Source organism: Astatotilapia calliptera, chromosome 15 (assembly GCF_900246225.1).
Source record: "Astatotilapia calliptera chromosome 15, fAstCal1.2, whole genome shotgun sequence".
Lineage (NCBI taxonomy): Eukaryota > Metazoa > Chordata > Actinopteri > Cichliformes > Cichlidae > Astatotilapia > Astatotilapia calliptera.
The window spans coordinates 20862419-20879858 of NC_039316.1; the positions used below are offsets into that span (position 1 = coordinate 20862419).

Below are 17440 nucleotides of genomic sequence, written 5' to 3' on the forward strand. Positions count from 1 at the left end.
TGGAAAAGTAACTCATAGATCTAATCATGTGGAGTGGGCTTTTTGTTTTCTCAGTGTGGATTTTTTTGTCCTGAATAGATCGTTATTTGGTTTCGATATTTTTTCCATTGTAACAGCAGAAAATAAGGAAAACCATAATAGGTCTATTTTGAAATTTCATGCTTAGGGACCCACAGCACCTAATGGTCTGTTGTGATACAGAAAAACTTCACAGACTCAGACCTGTCTGCCAAAAAACGAGCTTATTTAGAAGGTCCCACCAGAAGGATCCATCCATCCTCTTAACAACTAACGCGGTTCACACCAACAAAATTTTGAATCACCAGTTAACTTAACACACGCGTCTTTGGAGTGTTGTAGAAAACCAGAGTAGCTGGTGAGAATCCACGGGCACAGAGAAACAGGCAAACTCCATGCAGCCAGCATGGTGGATTCAGACCCTGTTACTATGATGCAACAGGACCACTCCTCCCACTGAAAGAAAAGAAAGTGCCCTATCTAAATTAACAGTATCACTTTCAGTTTCATCTTCTTGTAACCACTGCCAGTGTGGCTGCTGTCTTTGTTTTATTGCTTCATGGATATCCCGTTCAGACCGCAGGCACGCGTGCACCTGCGATTTCAGTATGGACCTCATGTGCAGTGTGCAGAAAATTTTGCGAGACTTGGCTCCGTGCAATATTGTCCTCTTTGCCAAAATGAAATTCAAATTTAAGGGATCCAGCGGACATGACAGAAACGCGAGTGTTTGGGTCAGAGAGCAGCCTTTGACAGAGCGATGTAAAGTTGTTAGTCATGCTGGAAGCAAAGCAGCGCAGCAAGAGGAGATGATGTTTTTGTCCCAGGGATTTAGCTTGTTTGTCTTCTCATTACATGAAAAAACCCACACACAAGCATGCACTGTTTGCAGATTACTTTGCACGTGCATCTCTACTTGTTCCCTTTATGATTATCAGTCTTCCCTTGCAGCATCATAAAACCCTGTGAAGCACTGGCTGTTGGACAAAACCTTAAAAATCACATCTGTGATCCAATTTTGATTTCCTGGATTATGTTTTGCATCTTTCTTTTTTTTTTTTTATCAGCATTTGTTCTGGTTCATTAAGACAGATGTGGAACATTTTCATCTGTCAGCCGCAGCTTTAACAGTTCTTATCTCTTTATGTATTTATTAATTAATTTTTTTATTTCTGCATCACAGCTGTAGATTTCTCCCGAGCTCTGAGTCACGCTTTCAAACCTCTTTGCAGTGAAGACACGCAGACCGTTCAGCCAAATCACGCTGCCTGCCTTCAGGGACTCCACACCCAGCACGACCTCTGACCCCGCACTGCAGAGCTCCACCCACCCTTCCACCCACCCAACATCACCTGATCTATATGCTTTGCAACCTCGGGCTAAAATGAGAGCTGCTCGAAAATAGAGGTGAGGCTCACGAGCGCAGGGAGGCAGAGGAGGTGGAGAACAGAGGGGAGGAGGTTAAAGAGGAGGAAGAAGAGTAGGACTGCAGGTAGGTAAATGAGAGGAATTGGAACAAGGAGTGGAAGTAAAAGAGAGGGAAAATGAGAAGTAGGAAGACAAAAAGAGAGTGACGGAGAGGTGAAGAAGAAGGAAAAAACAGCCAAATGGAGGAGGAATGGCAGGAGAAAGAGGAGAGGAGGAGAAGGAGATGGTTTGTTCAAGGTGAGGCAGCTCATCAACCGGTGTGGGAGCTGAGACTGATAGCACTGCATTATTGATCCCACCACAGCTTTGTGTGTGTGTGTGTGTGTGTGTGTGTGTGTGTGTGTGTGTGTGTGTGTGTGTGTGTGTGTGTGTGTGTGTGTGTGTGTGTGTGGTTAGAGCCAAACATACACGGTAAAACTTTTTTTTTTACAATGCATCAGTGCGACCTTAACCTTAACGAGCCCGAGTTTGAAATTACAAAATGTTGTTTCTCTTGTGCGGTGAGATATTTCCACTTGTTTCCACAGCAGCTGAATATACCTTTGACTTCAGCATTATTCTCCCGGTCACAGTGTAATAATCAGTCTTACTGATGTCAGCACAGTGACATACAGTACTATTGAAATCAGTTTCAAGTCGCTCTCATCTGAAGAGCATTTTTAGATTCATTGTGAGATTGAATGGCTTGCTGTGTGCTAACCCTCCCTGAGTTAAAGTTTAGACACAGTCATGTGACGCAATACAATGGCTTTCTTTAAATCTGCACCCTCTGATCTTCTGTTTCTCTGATTATTGTTTGCAATTATTCAAATCCACTGATTGAAGTTGATTGAAAACGACTGATTACCAACAGCAGGGCTGCATTAATAAAGAAAGAAGTATCCCATTCCCACTCCTATCATCTATCAGTATGTCTCAGATAGGTGGACACACAAACAGAAAAATGTTCACCCAATCTGTTTTTTTTCCACCAAACATCCAGTCATGCATTATAATATCAAATAAAGGGGACCCATTATACTAGCTCCATACTTTTCTTGGAGTATGCATGATTAATATTTCAAAACTATTCTTCTTTATCTTGTAGTTGTACTTTACGTATCCTGTCCGTTCAGTCAGCTCATCTCCTCAATCCAATTCATTCTTCTTCTGTTTGGCCAGCTCTTCTCAAGGGAGCTGCTCGTCCACAGAGCTCCCGGCACACAGTATTTGAGCTGATGTTAAAGGCAGAGGAGGTTCAGAGCTCTGCAGTTGTTCAGTCACCAGAGCATTCTGTGCAGGTTGGCACTCCCCAATCCTGCCACTTTGCAGCTGAGTTGCCACAGCACTTCCACTTGCTAATAACATCAAAATCAGTTGATCATGAAACATCGAGGTGGCGTCGTGTTAAAGCACCACGCTCGACTACAACGACACATTCTTTCACCAGTTGTTTAAGGCAGACTGTGGCTGGGTTCTTGATTTTATACCTGTGTGGCAATGCAGCTGAAAACACCGGAATAAGAGGTGTGACATTGCCTATTTAAACTTCAGTTAAGCTTCATCATTCTAAGATTAGAATAGGAGCGTGATCTGAGTTAATGCAGAAAAAGCTAACAAAGCTAATAAATTTGCATAAGAAACTGATCTGACACATCAGGTCAGGGTCATGTGACTTGATGCACCCTTTGTCCTCTTCCCCAAAGGAAATCCAAATCACATCGTGGGAGCACATGTTCTTGGCTCAGAAATGGACTGCAAAAGGAGTCAACCTTGAAGGGGATAACAGCTAGATTACAATCAGGTATGATTTTTGCTTTCTTCCTTTTGTTTTCTGCAGCCAGAAACATATCAGGCACACCGGGATTTAGACGAGAGTTTGTCCCCACAGTGTGCTCATCAAATGTTGACATTTCCTGGGTACAAGCTGAAATTGCAGCCCAATAGTTACACCAGAAGAGAGTTCAAGGGGGCCACCAAAACACCATCCGCAGGGAACTGTAAATGTCCACCATTAGCTGTACTCATTAGTCATCCCAGAAATTACTGCAGCTAAAGTTAAAATTCATCGCTGTGGTGCAGCATTAGCTGCAGCTCTGATTCCCACTGAGCTGACAGATGTGATGTATTTATTTAGCAATTTAAATTAAGTCATGGTAGAATTTTCATTTCACTCCCCCCCCCCCCCCAATCTGCCGCATCACACCGCAATGACAAATTTATTTGTACATGTTTATCCCCGAAGATTAGTCAGATTAGTCAACGACTGTGATGAAAAAATAAAACTGACGAACACATTTAAGCGATTGGTCATGATGTTCTTATAATATTTTGCAGTATTTACTCTGTGAATCATTTCCACGATTTACTGCTGACTTTGTCCTGTCCGTGTCTGGCCCTCACCAGCACCCATCAGATTTAAATTCAGGGTGAATCACGCAGAGTTTTCTGCTCCTTCGCTCCGGGCTCACGCGGCACAGGCAGGACATGTTGTTTACAGTAAAGCGCTGACCTGGATCAAACTGGGTTCGACCATAATCTGCTGCACACACCAATATTTGTCAGTTTTACTAAATGAGATTAAGTGAAGCAGAAACCTGCCCTTCTCGCACACACACACATTTACACACACGCACACACACACACAGGTAGCAGTGGTATTCAGCAGTCACTGTCAGGAGCTGCTGCTGATTCTCTCTAGTCAGTCATCAAAATTTAATGAATTACTGGCTGCATTTAATTTAAATTAGCTGTTCGTGTAATACACAGCGTTGGACAAATTAACACGCGACCGACGGTATTTATTTATCGCCTTCGAGCTCAGCTCAGGCTCAAAAATCTGATGTACTGCATCAGGCCGATTCCTGTATTTCACAGGCTGGACCCCAGCAGCAGACGTGGTGGGCCTGAGAATAAGAACTGCAAGATGATGGATAGAAATGACATATAACTGATTATACAGGAAAAGTCTCTCAGTAATATTTTCTTTGATGAATGCTAGCTGCTGCCTCAATACAAAGCCAAAATGCAATAAAAAAAAGAAGAAAAAAAAGAGCAGTACAGTGATGGATGCACGAGATCAGCAGAGGTTTACCTACCTGAATAACTCCTGTGTTACTGCTTCCACGGCGGCTGCAGACAGGGACACAACAACAAAGATTAATGTTAATGCTTTCAACAGTCACGAGCTAACAATAATAAACACATCCACTGTAATTGTGCTTCAGATGATCCCACTGTAGTTAGCATGAAGTGGAGGCAGAAATACAACCTGTAAAATATGTTAAAATTTCCCCATTTACTAACTGGACATCACTAGAAAGGTATCTTCTAATTTTACTGTTGTAGACAAACTTACTTTCCTTTTTATAATACAACAGGTCACCGAGGATTATAAGAGAAATAATAGCCCACGCTAAAAATGATATATAAACCTAATCCTGCGTGCAGGTTAACAGGTTGGGTCCTGCTTTCAGGCATCATTGTGCTTTTCTACCTTAACTGAGCCCTTAGAGATCTTTCTAAGGTACAAGCCACATTGACCCGCTTACACACACACACACATTCATTCATACATCTCTTTATTATATGTCCTTTATCATGCACACAATCACACTGCAATGGATGCATCACAGGCAATATCTTGCACAGGGACACTTTGACATGGAGACTTTTCACAAGGAAAAGATGTTGAAAGATTTGTTACATTCAAATTTGTGTGAATAAAAGTTTTGGGACAGGAGCAGCTAACATATTAGATGTCTAAATTGGCTTTTTCCTAATACACGGTGATTCATTCAGCGGTCTTGAGCCACTCTGGCAAAAAAAAAAAAAACATTTGTAAAACCTGACAGGCAGATGGACAGACACATACCTCTGACTCCTTTGGATCGCGTTCGATGGCGTTTTTCAACTGCATTCACCTCCATCTGCAGAGGGAAAACGAGTTAGCTTCCTGAAACTGCAGTGGCAGAAGTAGTTGTGTTCATATTTCCGTGAGGCACTGTGCCACCTCTGCTTTAAGCTGTCCTTGGAGACATGAGGACTTTAATTCCCATTTGCATCATTCACATCAGCATCAAAGTCATTAATTACAAGCGGGAAAGCCAAGTTTCCAAAAGCTCCGACAGATACTGTTTAGACTAAATAGTGCAAACAAAAAGCTAATGTGGATATGTCAAAGTAACATTTAATTTATATAGACAGTTCTGCAGTAAAACAGCTGAATGCGTGATTTATAGTTCTGCATTAAACCCACCATAAAGGCTACGGCGTCACTCTATACCCCAGCCTAAACTGTAGCCTGGCCTGCACCCCAAGAATCCTAATAGGTCTGTCTGTGCAAACACATTAAGGTATATTAACTACCACAAAGACCAAACCTCCTGAAAGAAAATGTAATAGTGCAGCGGAGTGAGCATCTGCTGAACATTTAGACTCAATCAGCCCTGATTTCTTCTCCCCTTCCTGTGTTTCAGCTGTTGTTCAGCTTAGTTTTTCTTGTGATTGCAGAAGAACCCAAACACACCAGTGCACAAGTTTGCAAATAATGATATCACCAACTACAGCAAGTATTTAATGCATTACTCTATCTTAAGATTTCGGTTTAGGTTCTTTGTTCTCATGTGGCTGATATAAAACCACTTAAACCACCACTTGGAAACCACTCTGAACAACTCTTTATATGGACTACTGAAGCCATTACAACCATACACACCCTGTAGACACACTAATCAGTCAGTCTTTAACCTGCTAGCTCTGGAGCTCCCTGTTTCCTGCTGAATACTAGGTGAGAGAAAGCCCATCCGATCTGACTCTCTTGAAATTATCCGGATTTTGTGCACAAAAAGAGTTTAATTGCAGAGATTATCATCAGATTGCTGCTGGAATTAAAATTTTTGAGGTTTTAGTCCCAGGATCAGAACAAATCAACTATAAAAAAGCAATTACCGCCATACTTTGAGCCAAAAAGAATAGAAACACCAGTCAGTTGTGACGATACCTGGCTGTAGCTCAGTGTGGCACCTCTGTATCTGCTGTTGGTCCTGTAGCTTTAGACTTCAAATTCAAATCTCAGACACCATCTTCCAGAGTCATGATCTGCAAAAAAACAAAAAACACTTTCTCAGTTCTGCTGCCAGACATTTGTTGTCTGCAGCTGTTTGCTCTGAAGTAGTTTCCTTTAGCGAGACACTATGTGTGGAAAAGTGGCGAACTTCATTGTCTCTGTGAAATGTATAATTATGAAGCCTAATGACATTTCACGACTCGAGAGACTGGTACCAAATACCGTCTAAACATTTCACTGATATTTTCAAATGTGAGATTTAATTCATCCAGTCAATTAGGTGTTTCTCGAGAGAGGTCCTTGAAAGTCACTGCTAAACACATTTCAGAAACCCGTAGCATGACCTGCAAATTATGGATAATAAGGCCATCTACACAGAAATCTTACCCCTGGAAGGATAACGTGCTTCAAAGACATACCTGTCTGAATTATCAGCATAAAAGAAGAGCATCTCCCTGCACGTTTGATGAAAAAAGGTGCAAGTCTATGTAAAGGCATAAAAAACTATGACTCCTAAGGAGCATCTGAGCACAAGCAGCATTTTAGTCAGCAAGTAACAAAAACCCAAAACTCCCCCACGCCTCGACTAGGGCTGGGCCATATTATACCGTTCACGGTAATACCGGTATAATGTTAGGCAACGATAGGAAAATGAAATATCGCGATAGAATGGGAGTAAAACGCGCATGCGCGGTGCCTTTGTTTTCATACGCACATGGCCGATTGTTGAGTGAAACAGATGAACCAGAATTGGTTTGTAAAAATGGTGCAACTTCCGTGATGTGGAACTGGTTTGGTGTTTGTCCGTCAGATACACAACAAAGCACATTTTTTTTGCAGAACATGCAAGCGGCCGTTGTTACTGTCATATTTGTCGGACTAAGATGCTCTTAAATCTGGGAGTAATCTGGGTCCTAAACTCTGTATGCTTCAGGTCAAACAACACTGCAGCATCACTTAGTTAAAAACTGTCTAAATTCTTTCATCTTTAATAAAACGATCAGCATTGCTGCTTTACCAGGTGTAACTATAAAGTTTAACTTCCAGGCATCCATGAAAACAAAAGTTATTACATTTAACGGAGTTAGAAGTTAGCAGGAAGCTAGCGGAAGTTAGCTCGCTAGTTTCGCTAGTTACCTAAGCATGATATAGCATGTTCTGACTGAGAGATTTCTGAAAAAAATCAAACGTACAGCTCTGCTATCACTTCCAACATAAATGAAGACAGGAAACTAAACAGCAGTGATGTTTGTAGGGTTACTGAAGTTGGGCTAGCTGGTATATAATGATGTGCTACGTGATCGCTAGCGACACAGCTATGTTAGCATAACATAAACAGTGAAGCTGGAGGACGAACACTAACACTTTTCCACTTATAAAAGTTAACGTGAAGGTTCTTCATGGTTAGAGACAAATGCAATCGCATGGCAGGATGCTGTAAAGTGACCAAACTTCAGTCAGGAGAACAACTGAGATAATCCATCCACAATACGAGGTTAGTCATTAATATACTGCAACAACATGGGAATAGAGCAGCTGCCAGAGAATTCAACATTAATGAATCAATGGTACAGAAGTGGAGGAAGCAAGAAGAATGAGTTTAATAAAGTTTGATTTATCTGACTGCTTTGTTTCGCTTAATGTGCCTTATAATCCCGTGCACCTTATGGTCCGAAAAATACGTACTGCACACTGCAGTTTAATGTTGCAAAGCACCTCTTTTTAACTTCAGTGGATATTATACATGGTTATGCTCAGGATATGTCAGCCCATTTCTACTGGAAATGCCTTTTGGTTTAACTTTCAGCAAGGAATTTGCATTTGCACTGTTAAATTTTTATAAAGCTTTAATGTACATAAAAACCAGCTTCTTGTTTATGTGAAAATAAATGGAAGGTTGTCTTTTTGCACTAGTAATGTTGTGGAGTTGTATTTTGTCTCGCATCAATTATATCGTCGGTTATATCGTTATCGCAAATTTTCAAATATATATCGTGATAAATATTTTTGGCCATATCGCCCTGCTCTAGCCTCGACATCGGTCACCTTTAAAAGAGGGTCAGAGCCTCCCCGTTTTTAACGCAGAAGAAAAGCCCTTTGAAACTGCGCACGAAAGGTCTTCTCCTAATGACTTTGCACACGTCGGCGTCGGTGTCTGCAGGCAGACATTTGTGTTCCTGAAACAGTCGTGGTATTTATGTGTTTTCGAGGCTTGAATTCCTTCCCATCAACACATTTCTCATCAGGCCGCGTCGACATCTGTTGAGTTTTGCACATGTAGACGAAGCTGAGATTTTGCAGGGCTCAAAACTCGACGTTTCGGAGGCAAGAGGCAAGAATAATTAGATCGATCACACCAGAGATCACGTTTCAAGTCCTACACTGAACCACAGATTTATTTTTTTATTTTTACACTTTCACAGTAAATATATTCTGTTAGGGTTTGAAAGTAAAACCAAATTTGGTCACTGTTTTGATTTGTTATTCCTTCTCATGTTTCTGATGTTTATATACTTTGTCTCCCTCGGTTTTGAACATGTGGTACTTTTGCTTGCCTCCCTTGTTTCCACTTCCTGTTTCACACCGAAAAAAATATTCTTGAAGCAAAAACATTTTTAGTAAAATATATATATATATATATATATATATATATATATATATATACATACATACATTAGGGGTGCAACGATATTCGTATCGATATTGAACCGTTCGATACAGTGCTTTCGGTTCGGTACGCATATGTATCGAACAATACAACATTTGTAATTTATTTTATCAACTTTCCTTCTGACGATGCTGTCTGTGTGGAGCGCTCAGTGAATCTGCGTTCGACTACTCCGCCTAGGCTGCACTGTCGAGCGCAGATCCACTGAGTGCTCAACACAGACAGCATAGTCAGAAGGAAGAGCGCAGGGCAAGCTAGCAAGACAGAAGTTAAGCTCTCCAGATCTGGCGTTTGGAATTATTTTGGTTTTCATGTGACGTATGACCCTGAAGGTAAGCGAGTCATGGACTAAAGTAAAACAGTATGTTGGATGTGCCGTGCAATGCTCAATTACATGGGTGGGAGCTAGTGTGTTAGCGCAGTTAGCTCGTTAACGTGTTGGCCGTCTAGCCCCATGCACGGGGCGATCGGCGGTAGCTCGTTAACGGAGATTTGCCGTGTTATGGCGTTAAGGTCATTTCAACGAGATTAACCTGAAATCACTAGTGGGAACACAACGAATATGACTGCACATTTATGCCGACATCATCCTAGTGCAAAGACAAAAACAACAAGCATGCTACTAACTTTAGCCGAGTCATTTAGACAGCTGTTAGCACATGATTCTCCTTATGCTGCTGAGAATATAGCCCAGAAGAAGCGGATAGTATAGCTTTTATTTTGGAAAGAGACATTTCTCTGTAATAAACTCTCTTTTCCAAAGATGAGTGATTCCTCAATCAGATACAGGGCTTGCAATATCGCTAGCCCGACGTCCTGGGGCTAGTGATTTTTTTCAGTCGGGCTACCAAAATCTATCTCTTCCCTGCCCGTCGGGCTATTGTAGGAAGAAAAATATATGTCAATGCTTTTGCATTCTTTCAGAAATGTAGCTGGGTAATTATGTCATTGGCATCGGTGAGCCACTGTCAATATGTAACATATTGAAATCGCGTTTGAATTTGCGCTTGTTTTTTTGCTTTCACTTTGCAATCGCGCGAACTGTGTATAGAGAGCGACAGCACTGATCTGTGAGTGATGAAAATTTGTGCACCAATTCCTCTGACATCGTCTTATTAATCGTTAGCTTACTATGCAAACATGACAAGTGAAATCTCCCGCAGCAAGCTTAAACATGTGAGAGGTTGAGGATATATATTTCATTTCTTCTGAGCCAAATAAGACAGGTCAGGGTGAAGAAGTGACAGCCAAAGAAAAGCTTACCACAAAACGGAGAAGTTATGACAAATCAGACTATAAGGCAAAAAGAAAGTGCAGCTTCATGGTTTCATGGACAAAAGAATTTCTGTGGCTGCAATATGACGAGCTAAATAACCAGGACTGCACATAAGTGGTCCGCAGGTGCGCATTCGCTGTCAAAATAAAAAACGCGCACAAGGGTTAGGGTTAAATTTAAAAACTGTACTTTTGAGTTAAAATATATATTTATAATTTTAATAAATGACAAATTAAAAAGGCATGAACATTTTTTTTGTATCGAAAAAATATCGAACCGTGACACCAAAGTATCGAACCGAACCGAACCGTGAATTTTGTGTATCGTTGCACCCCTAATATACATATATATAGATATATAGTCTTATATATATATATATAGATATATAGTCTTATATAGTCTTATTGAAATAATGGGAATAATGGGATAATGGGATTCCCATGATGCATTTAGTATTTCTTCTTCAGTCACCATGTGTTAATAGACCTCTGCACTGAATCATACTTGTTATTAATCTCTAACATCTCTTTACCAGGTTTCTTCCTGTTAAAAGGGAGTTTTTCCTCCTCACTGTCGCCAAAGTGCTTGCTCATAGGGGGTCATATGATTGTTGGGTTTTTCTCTGTATGTATTATTGTAGGGTCTACCTTAGATTATAAAGCACCTTGAGGTGACTGTTGTTGTGATTTGGCGCTGAATAAATAAAATTGAATTGAAATGATTAATTATTATGAAAAATATGCTTGTTATTACCAATCGAGTAGATTTCATCTGGCCAGAATCCATTAAATTGAACCCTTAAGCCTTTATGTAACAAAACTACTACCTCTCCTCATTAGTTTCATCTTCATGTGCATCATAGCAGGTCAAGGATTGCACTGGAATATTGTTAAATATAGTTAAATATCAGAATAGATTCATTTTAGGTCAGGTTCTTTGCCATAAACCTTTTAATGATCTTATTTTGTTGTGAGGAACACCACAGAGAAGACCCATGGATGTAGTGAAGGAGGACATACAGGGGTTGGTGTGACAGGGTGAGATGAAGGCTGATGGTCTGCTCTGGAGATCCTCAAAGGGAGAAGCCGAAGGAAGAAATCTCTTATATGATGTACTGCATTTTTAAATAGGTAGTAGAAAGCTGAGTGCATGCCATCAACACTAACTTGTCCACTGTGGGAATTGTTGAGGGCCACTTAGATGCCAGAGAAAGTATAGTGTGACTACAGCACACAGTATGATAAATGAAACTGGGAGTGATTTAGGGCAATGTTTAAGATTCTCATAATGTGCTTCTTCTGTGAAATATGATGCAATGTTAAAAAACCATTAATGCAGCGCTGAGATCAGTAAAATCCCAACCGAACCAACGCACTGCATCTTTTTGACATTTTAAGCAACGCAAAAACCACATCTTGCGATGAAATGAGCCCCCCAAAAATCTCCACAGCATCTTGCTGCGAGCATTTCAATGCAAAGAGCAACATAAGACAGAGCGAAACAAGAGTGAAACAACAGTTTGATCATGAAGACGTGAACACAGCAGCTCCGAGTGCGTCTCTCCTCGGCTGCAGTGCAGCTCAGGGGGGTTTGCAGTCTTAATATAAATGTAAATTCTGGACAGCCTCGCCTGAACTCTCAACCAGCTCCCATTATGTTTCCACAGCATACCGAGGCTGGGTGCATCTAAGGCCGCCACTTCACTGAGGGCGCTCCAACGCGCCCTACATCAAACACAGTCTTCCCTCCCTCTGCTGTGAAGAGCTGAGCCGAAAAAAAATTCCTCCACCTCCCCTGGAAACTATACGACTGAGTGGGCTGCACGCTTAATGTGCGCGCAGTAATGTGAGTTTGAGCGCGTGCAGAGGGTGCGCTAACCTCACTACTGCGCCTTTATGAATGTGCATTTCTATAGGCTGCATCCTCTTTGTGGTTCTCTTTGTCTTTCTGAGGACCGCGCTCAGGTTTTGGACACGGGGACTTTCAGGACTGCGAGGACATTTCTGGAAAGCGAGGAGATTTGTGGAGAGGTATATTCGTAGACGGAATGAAGGGGGAAATAACAAGTAGTTTTGGAAAGTGAGGAAAACTGGGACAAAATAACAGTAATGTGAAATAGAATAATAAGAGGAGGGGGAAGTCAGAGACTTTTTTCGGAAAAGGAAAACATTATTGAAAAGGGAGGACATCTGGAATTGTTAAACAGCAAGTCGTTATAAGAAGAGTGAAAGAAATACTGTAAAGAGAGGAATTAAAGACATTTTGGCACTGACATGAATGAAAGACATTAAGTGGAAAGTGTGAGCTATTTTAGAAACTAAGGACATGCTAAACTATGATGAATATTACAACTATGTAAAGTTGTAATATTTTTGTATTTTTAATCAAGAACATGTTTTGGTAAATAAGAAAAGAATGAGACAAAATGTCAAATTTTGGGAAACTGATTTTAACATTTTATTATTTTTGTTTTCTTTTTCTGTTTCTTAAGGGGAAGGGCATTATTATAAGTCAAGGATAATGAAAATGTTGTTGGAAAGAGGACTTATTGAAATAAGAGAAGATTTCTGTTGAGTGAGGACAAGGACTTCTTTATAACAGGGAGAAGAAAAAAACTTCTGAAAACAAGGAATTGAGGAGATTTTGTGGAAACCGATTTTTAATTCTGAAAAAATCATTTTAAAAACATTTCAGAAAAGGGAGGAAAGAAGAACGTTTTAAGTTAACTTATTTCTGAAAAGTGAGAGCATCTCTACAAATTGGGGGGATTTTGAGTAGAGTCAGAACAGACTGTGTTTGGAAAGAAGACAGATTTTGGTGAACAGCATTTTTAAAAATTAATTTGAATTGTGATTTTTTTAAATTATATTTTATCAGATTTTTGGAGAGAAGAAATAATATTAAAGGACTTACTGGGAAAATGGGGAAATTCTGATATCAATATTATCCAATAATCTTATGCTATATGAAAAAGGATATTTTCATATAGCATCATTTTTGGTGAAGACGGTAGAATTATGGAGAAAGAAAGGCTGTTATAGACGTTTGCGAGTGAGGAAAAACATTTTCAAAAAGAAGGGCATATTTGAAACCATTAGAAATTTATTTTTTGAGAGCAATGACATAAATAGGAACATTTAAAATGACACTAAGTTGGAAAATTACATTAGAAAATGAGGAACTTCCCGCATTTTCTTAGAAACTTCTGAAAGTCACACGGCATTTGAAAGGACTCAGCTGGAAGGAAAGGTGTGTTGTTTTCATAGTATGCACTGTATATTATTTTAAAATAGCAGCCGTTTTGGAACATCAAGTTTCATAATTTCACTATTTTGTGGTTTTAATAATGTTATTAGCTATAAAATGCATAATGTTTATGAAACCCCTGCAAGAAGAGCATACAAACATATGTGTTTGGTTGTCTAATAATAAGAAATATTAAGCTATGGAGTAGTAATTACCGTGTAATAATACAGTGCGCCTCTTAGATGTCCATTAATTTTGCTATGAAAGACCAACCTGAATTAGTAAAGTGAAAAATGGAAAGAAATAGAAGCTCTCAGCCAGCGAGTGTATGTGTCACTGTGTCCTATATGGCTGGATTGGCGCTGTGTGAAGAGGAGCTTCCTGCTGCTTAGTATTCAGTCCAGCACTCTGCCTGTCTGGTACAATATGATGCAGAGCTCCCCTATACTGAGGAACACACTTCAATATAAAGCGTGTACCCTCACACACACACACAGTCTTCCAAATGCACACAAATTCATTCGAGTTTCACGCACTTTTGGGTTACAGCAGAAATGTACATTACGGTGTTCTCATTTTTGTTGCACTATTTTTTTTGCCTGAAAACAATCTAAAGGTGCCACATTAAAAAGAAATGGTGGCTGCAGATTGCCCTGTAGGTCAAAGCCATCTCAGCACTTAGTAACTATATCTGTGACGGGCTTGTTTTTTTTAGCAAAACTGTGCAAAAGTTCAGTACAATGTAAGAACATCATGGAGGAGGCGGAGCAAGCACCATCAAATCATTTACTTTCTATATCAAGACACCATGGGGTGCAATGTCATAGACATTAGAAAGGAGAGGCATGGCACTTAGAGATGGCCTGCCCCCCCAACGAGCCAATCAAAAACCGATCCTTGAAACACATGAACCAGTCACGTTGTGGCATTCATGCATGCACACAAAAGAGATTCATGAGGGTTGTATGCATGCTAACCGTGTACTGCAGGAAACATGTGGCTTACTGTATCCATAACATGAACTGCATTTGTTCAGCACCCTGGTGGGAGGAGCCAGAGACCCCTGATCATGTGCAGAGCCTGGATTGAGCTGTTGGTGAGACTGTGAGAGAATGAGACCTGAATCAGCTGATGTTTTTGTACAATAACTGTACTATGTGTAATGAAGCCATAGAGACCCTTCAAGTACACAAGAGTGGGCTGAAAACTGACGAGTTTTACATGCCTGGCGTATGACTGAAAATCAATCAGTACCACAAAAAAGTGCTTTAAAATTGAAGTTGGGACCACCTTTGAAGCCAAATGTTTGAAGTCCAGGGTTCTACTCCAAGCTGAGGGATTTTTGATACAAGTAATGGAAAAGTCCTGCTGTAATGACACTTACTTCAACCTAGAGTGCATAAAGTAATTCCCAGCAATTAAAGAAAACGACAGAACAACCCGAAGACAAGGAATTCAATGTCAAAGGAGGGGCTTAACTTTTCGATCTATGTTTCAGTCCTTGCTACGGTCATGAGCTCTGAGTAGTGACTGAAAGAAAGATTAGAAAGTACAAGCAGCTGAAATTATTTTCCTCCACGGGGTGGCTGGACTCACACAGCGAGGAGCTACAGAAAGGAGCCAATTTACGTGTTTCAGGATGCCTCCTAGGTGGCTTCCATTGGAGAATTTCCAGACCCAACCAACTGGTAGGAGACTCCAGAACTGACCCCGAACACGCTGGAGAGATGATTTATCTCATCTGGCCTGGAAATGCCGCCCACATCACCCAGGAGGAGCTCAAAGATATTGCCAGGAAGATGGACGTGTGGACTAATTTGCTTAGTCTGCTGCCACTTTGACCCGACTGCAGATAAGCAGCTGAAAATGGATGAATGGACAGACGGACAGGAAATCACTCAACAACCCGAGGACCCACTTTCATACCTAAAAATGATTGTAAATCATTTGTCATCGCTCCCTAAAATTGCTCCAGTTTCAGGCTGGAGCAGAGAATCTGCTGCACACATCCAAACACTCACAGGCAAATGTTTGTGAGTCCAAACAAGCTTACACACACTCACACACACACGCGCAGATCAGGCAGCCAGGTGAGGTGTGTGTTTGTGCCAGAGCCAGACAGCAGCTCTGTGTTTTATTACAGCAGAGAACTTTAACAAACCCAACAAACAGAAACACCTGGTGTGTGATGTGATGCTGCAGTGCACAAACCAAACAGCACAAATGAACAGAGAGAGAGAGGTGCAGTGCTGCCTCGTGTTTGTCTTCATATCATTGCAGAATGTTTTTATTATTCTGGATGTAAACTGCTTTTATTGGTGACCTATAAAATATTATTTATGTGAGCCGTGCGAGTCTAGAGCCGATGGCAGCTGCTTGACCACTTAAGGTCTTGCCAAAATATCAGTGGAGCTGTTTGATGGATTGGCATGAAATTTCTGCAGAACGTCTTAATTAACTGTTCTATTTTTTTCACATTTTAAAGCCTGATTGAGCAGCCATACAGTTGTAGTCCACAGCAAGACAGTCCTCAGCAATTAAAAGCATATTAACCATGCATAGGCATAAAAAATAATGGCCAGTGTCTCTCAGAGTCAGTCCCAGAAGTTGTCTAACAACAATAATAATAAAGTACCATAAAGCCAGTGTTCACATTAGTTTCTTAACTCATTGTAACAATCTTTTTTATTTCTGTGTCTAAACCTGTGATAATCAGGAAATCCACCAAAACGAGTTCACTTGTGAGACCAGCCCTATTTTTAATTTCTTCAAACATCAGCGAGTGAAATCAAAAGAAAAGAAGTGACTGAAAAATAAAACCACGAGACGTGAACCAAGGTGTTGAAGGTGAAGAACTTGCAACTGACTCCACCGCCACACTTCAAACCTCCTAATGAGGATTTTGTAGCTTGTTAAAAGAGGCCGTCATGTCCCGGCATTGAGTTTCCAGTTCATCAAGGCACAGATGCCAAAACTTCTGCTTATCTAAAGGGCGTCCAGGCATTGGAATGGGCTATATTTGCAGTCCGTATTATTCCTGTGGCATCAGATAGTGCTATTTGTCCAAGCTGGTCTCTGTGGCTCATGGATGCATAAGCTATCCTTTACCATCTGTACCCTGATGCAACGGTTATCAGCAGGTAATGCGTTAGGACGCTAGCGTCAAAGAACATCTTGTGCATAAGCAGATTACATTATGTATAGCTATTTCACTCCATGCTATTTCTATTATTTTAAGATTTATTTTGAGGAATTTTGTCTTGATTTTGACACAGACAGTGGAGAGGAATAAAGGAAAGATAGCAAGAAGCCAAGTGGAGATCCACTGCTCTCGTTTGCATCGTAACCACCTGCTCATTCACCTGAACCATTGTATTTTCTGAAAGTTCATATTAACACAGTAAAGGTGTGTCTACAAAAGATGACCACATTTACTCAACCTCTGCACTCACAGCCTGGAGATAAATATTTTCGTGCTATTAGGACTGACAGCTGATACAAAGGACAGAGCGGATCCTCACGCTGTTACACTGGTGCACAAACAGTACTGCAGTACAGTTTGTGGTGTAAACAGACACTATTAAAAAAAAAAGCTGCAGCATTTAAGCCTGGTGTGAAGGCCTCGACTCCTCGTTCATCACCTCCCTCATTCCATTCTGGTTTCCATGGAGACTGGACTGATCGGGTGATTAGCCGCGTCAATTAACCTCTGACCAATCACAGAGAGAGGCTGAGAAGCAGCAGCTCATTGTGAACT

General features: G+C 40.7%; 1 protein-coding gene across 8 annotated transcripts in view; it reads right to left on the reverse strand.

Annotated features, from left to right (window-relative positions):
* myt1la (myelin transcription factor 1-like, a) overlaps positions 1–17440 on the reverse strand; it is an 89880-nt gene that overhangs the window by 60659 nt on the left and 11781 nt on the right. For all 8 annotated transcript variants that reach the window (XM_026143557.1, XM_026143556.1, XM_026143554.1 and 5 more), the window contains exons 2-4: positions 6428–6525; positions 5300–5354; positions 4524–4557 (exon numbers count right to left, since the gene is read on the reverse strand). In XM_026143557.1, coding sequence (XP_025999342.1) covers positions 4524–4557; positions 5300–5354 — 89 coding nt within the window. In that variant the 5' untranslated portion in view covers positions 6428–6525. The remainder of the gene's footprint in view (positions 1–4523; positions 4558–5299; positions 5355–6427; positions 6526–17440) is intronic.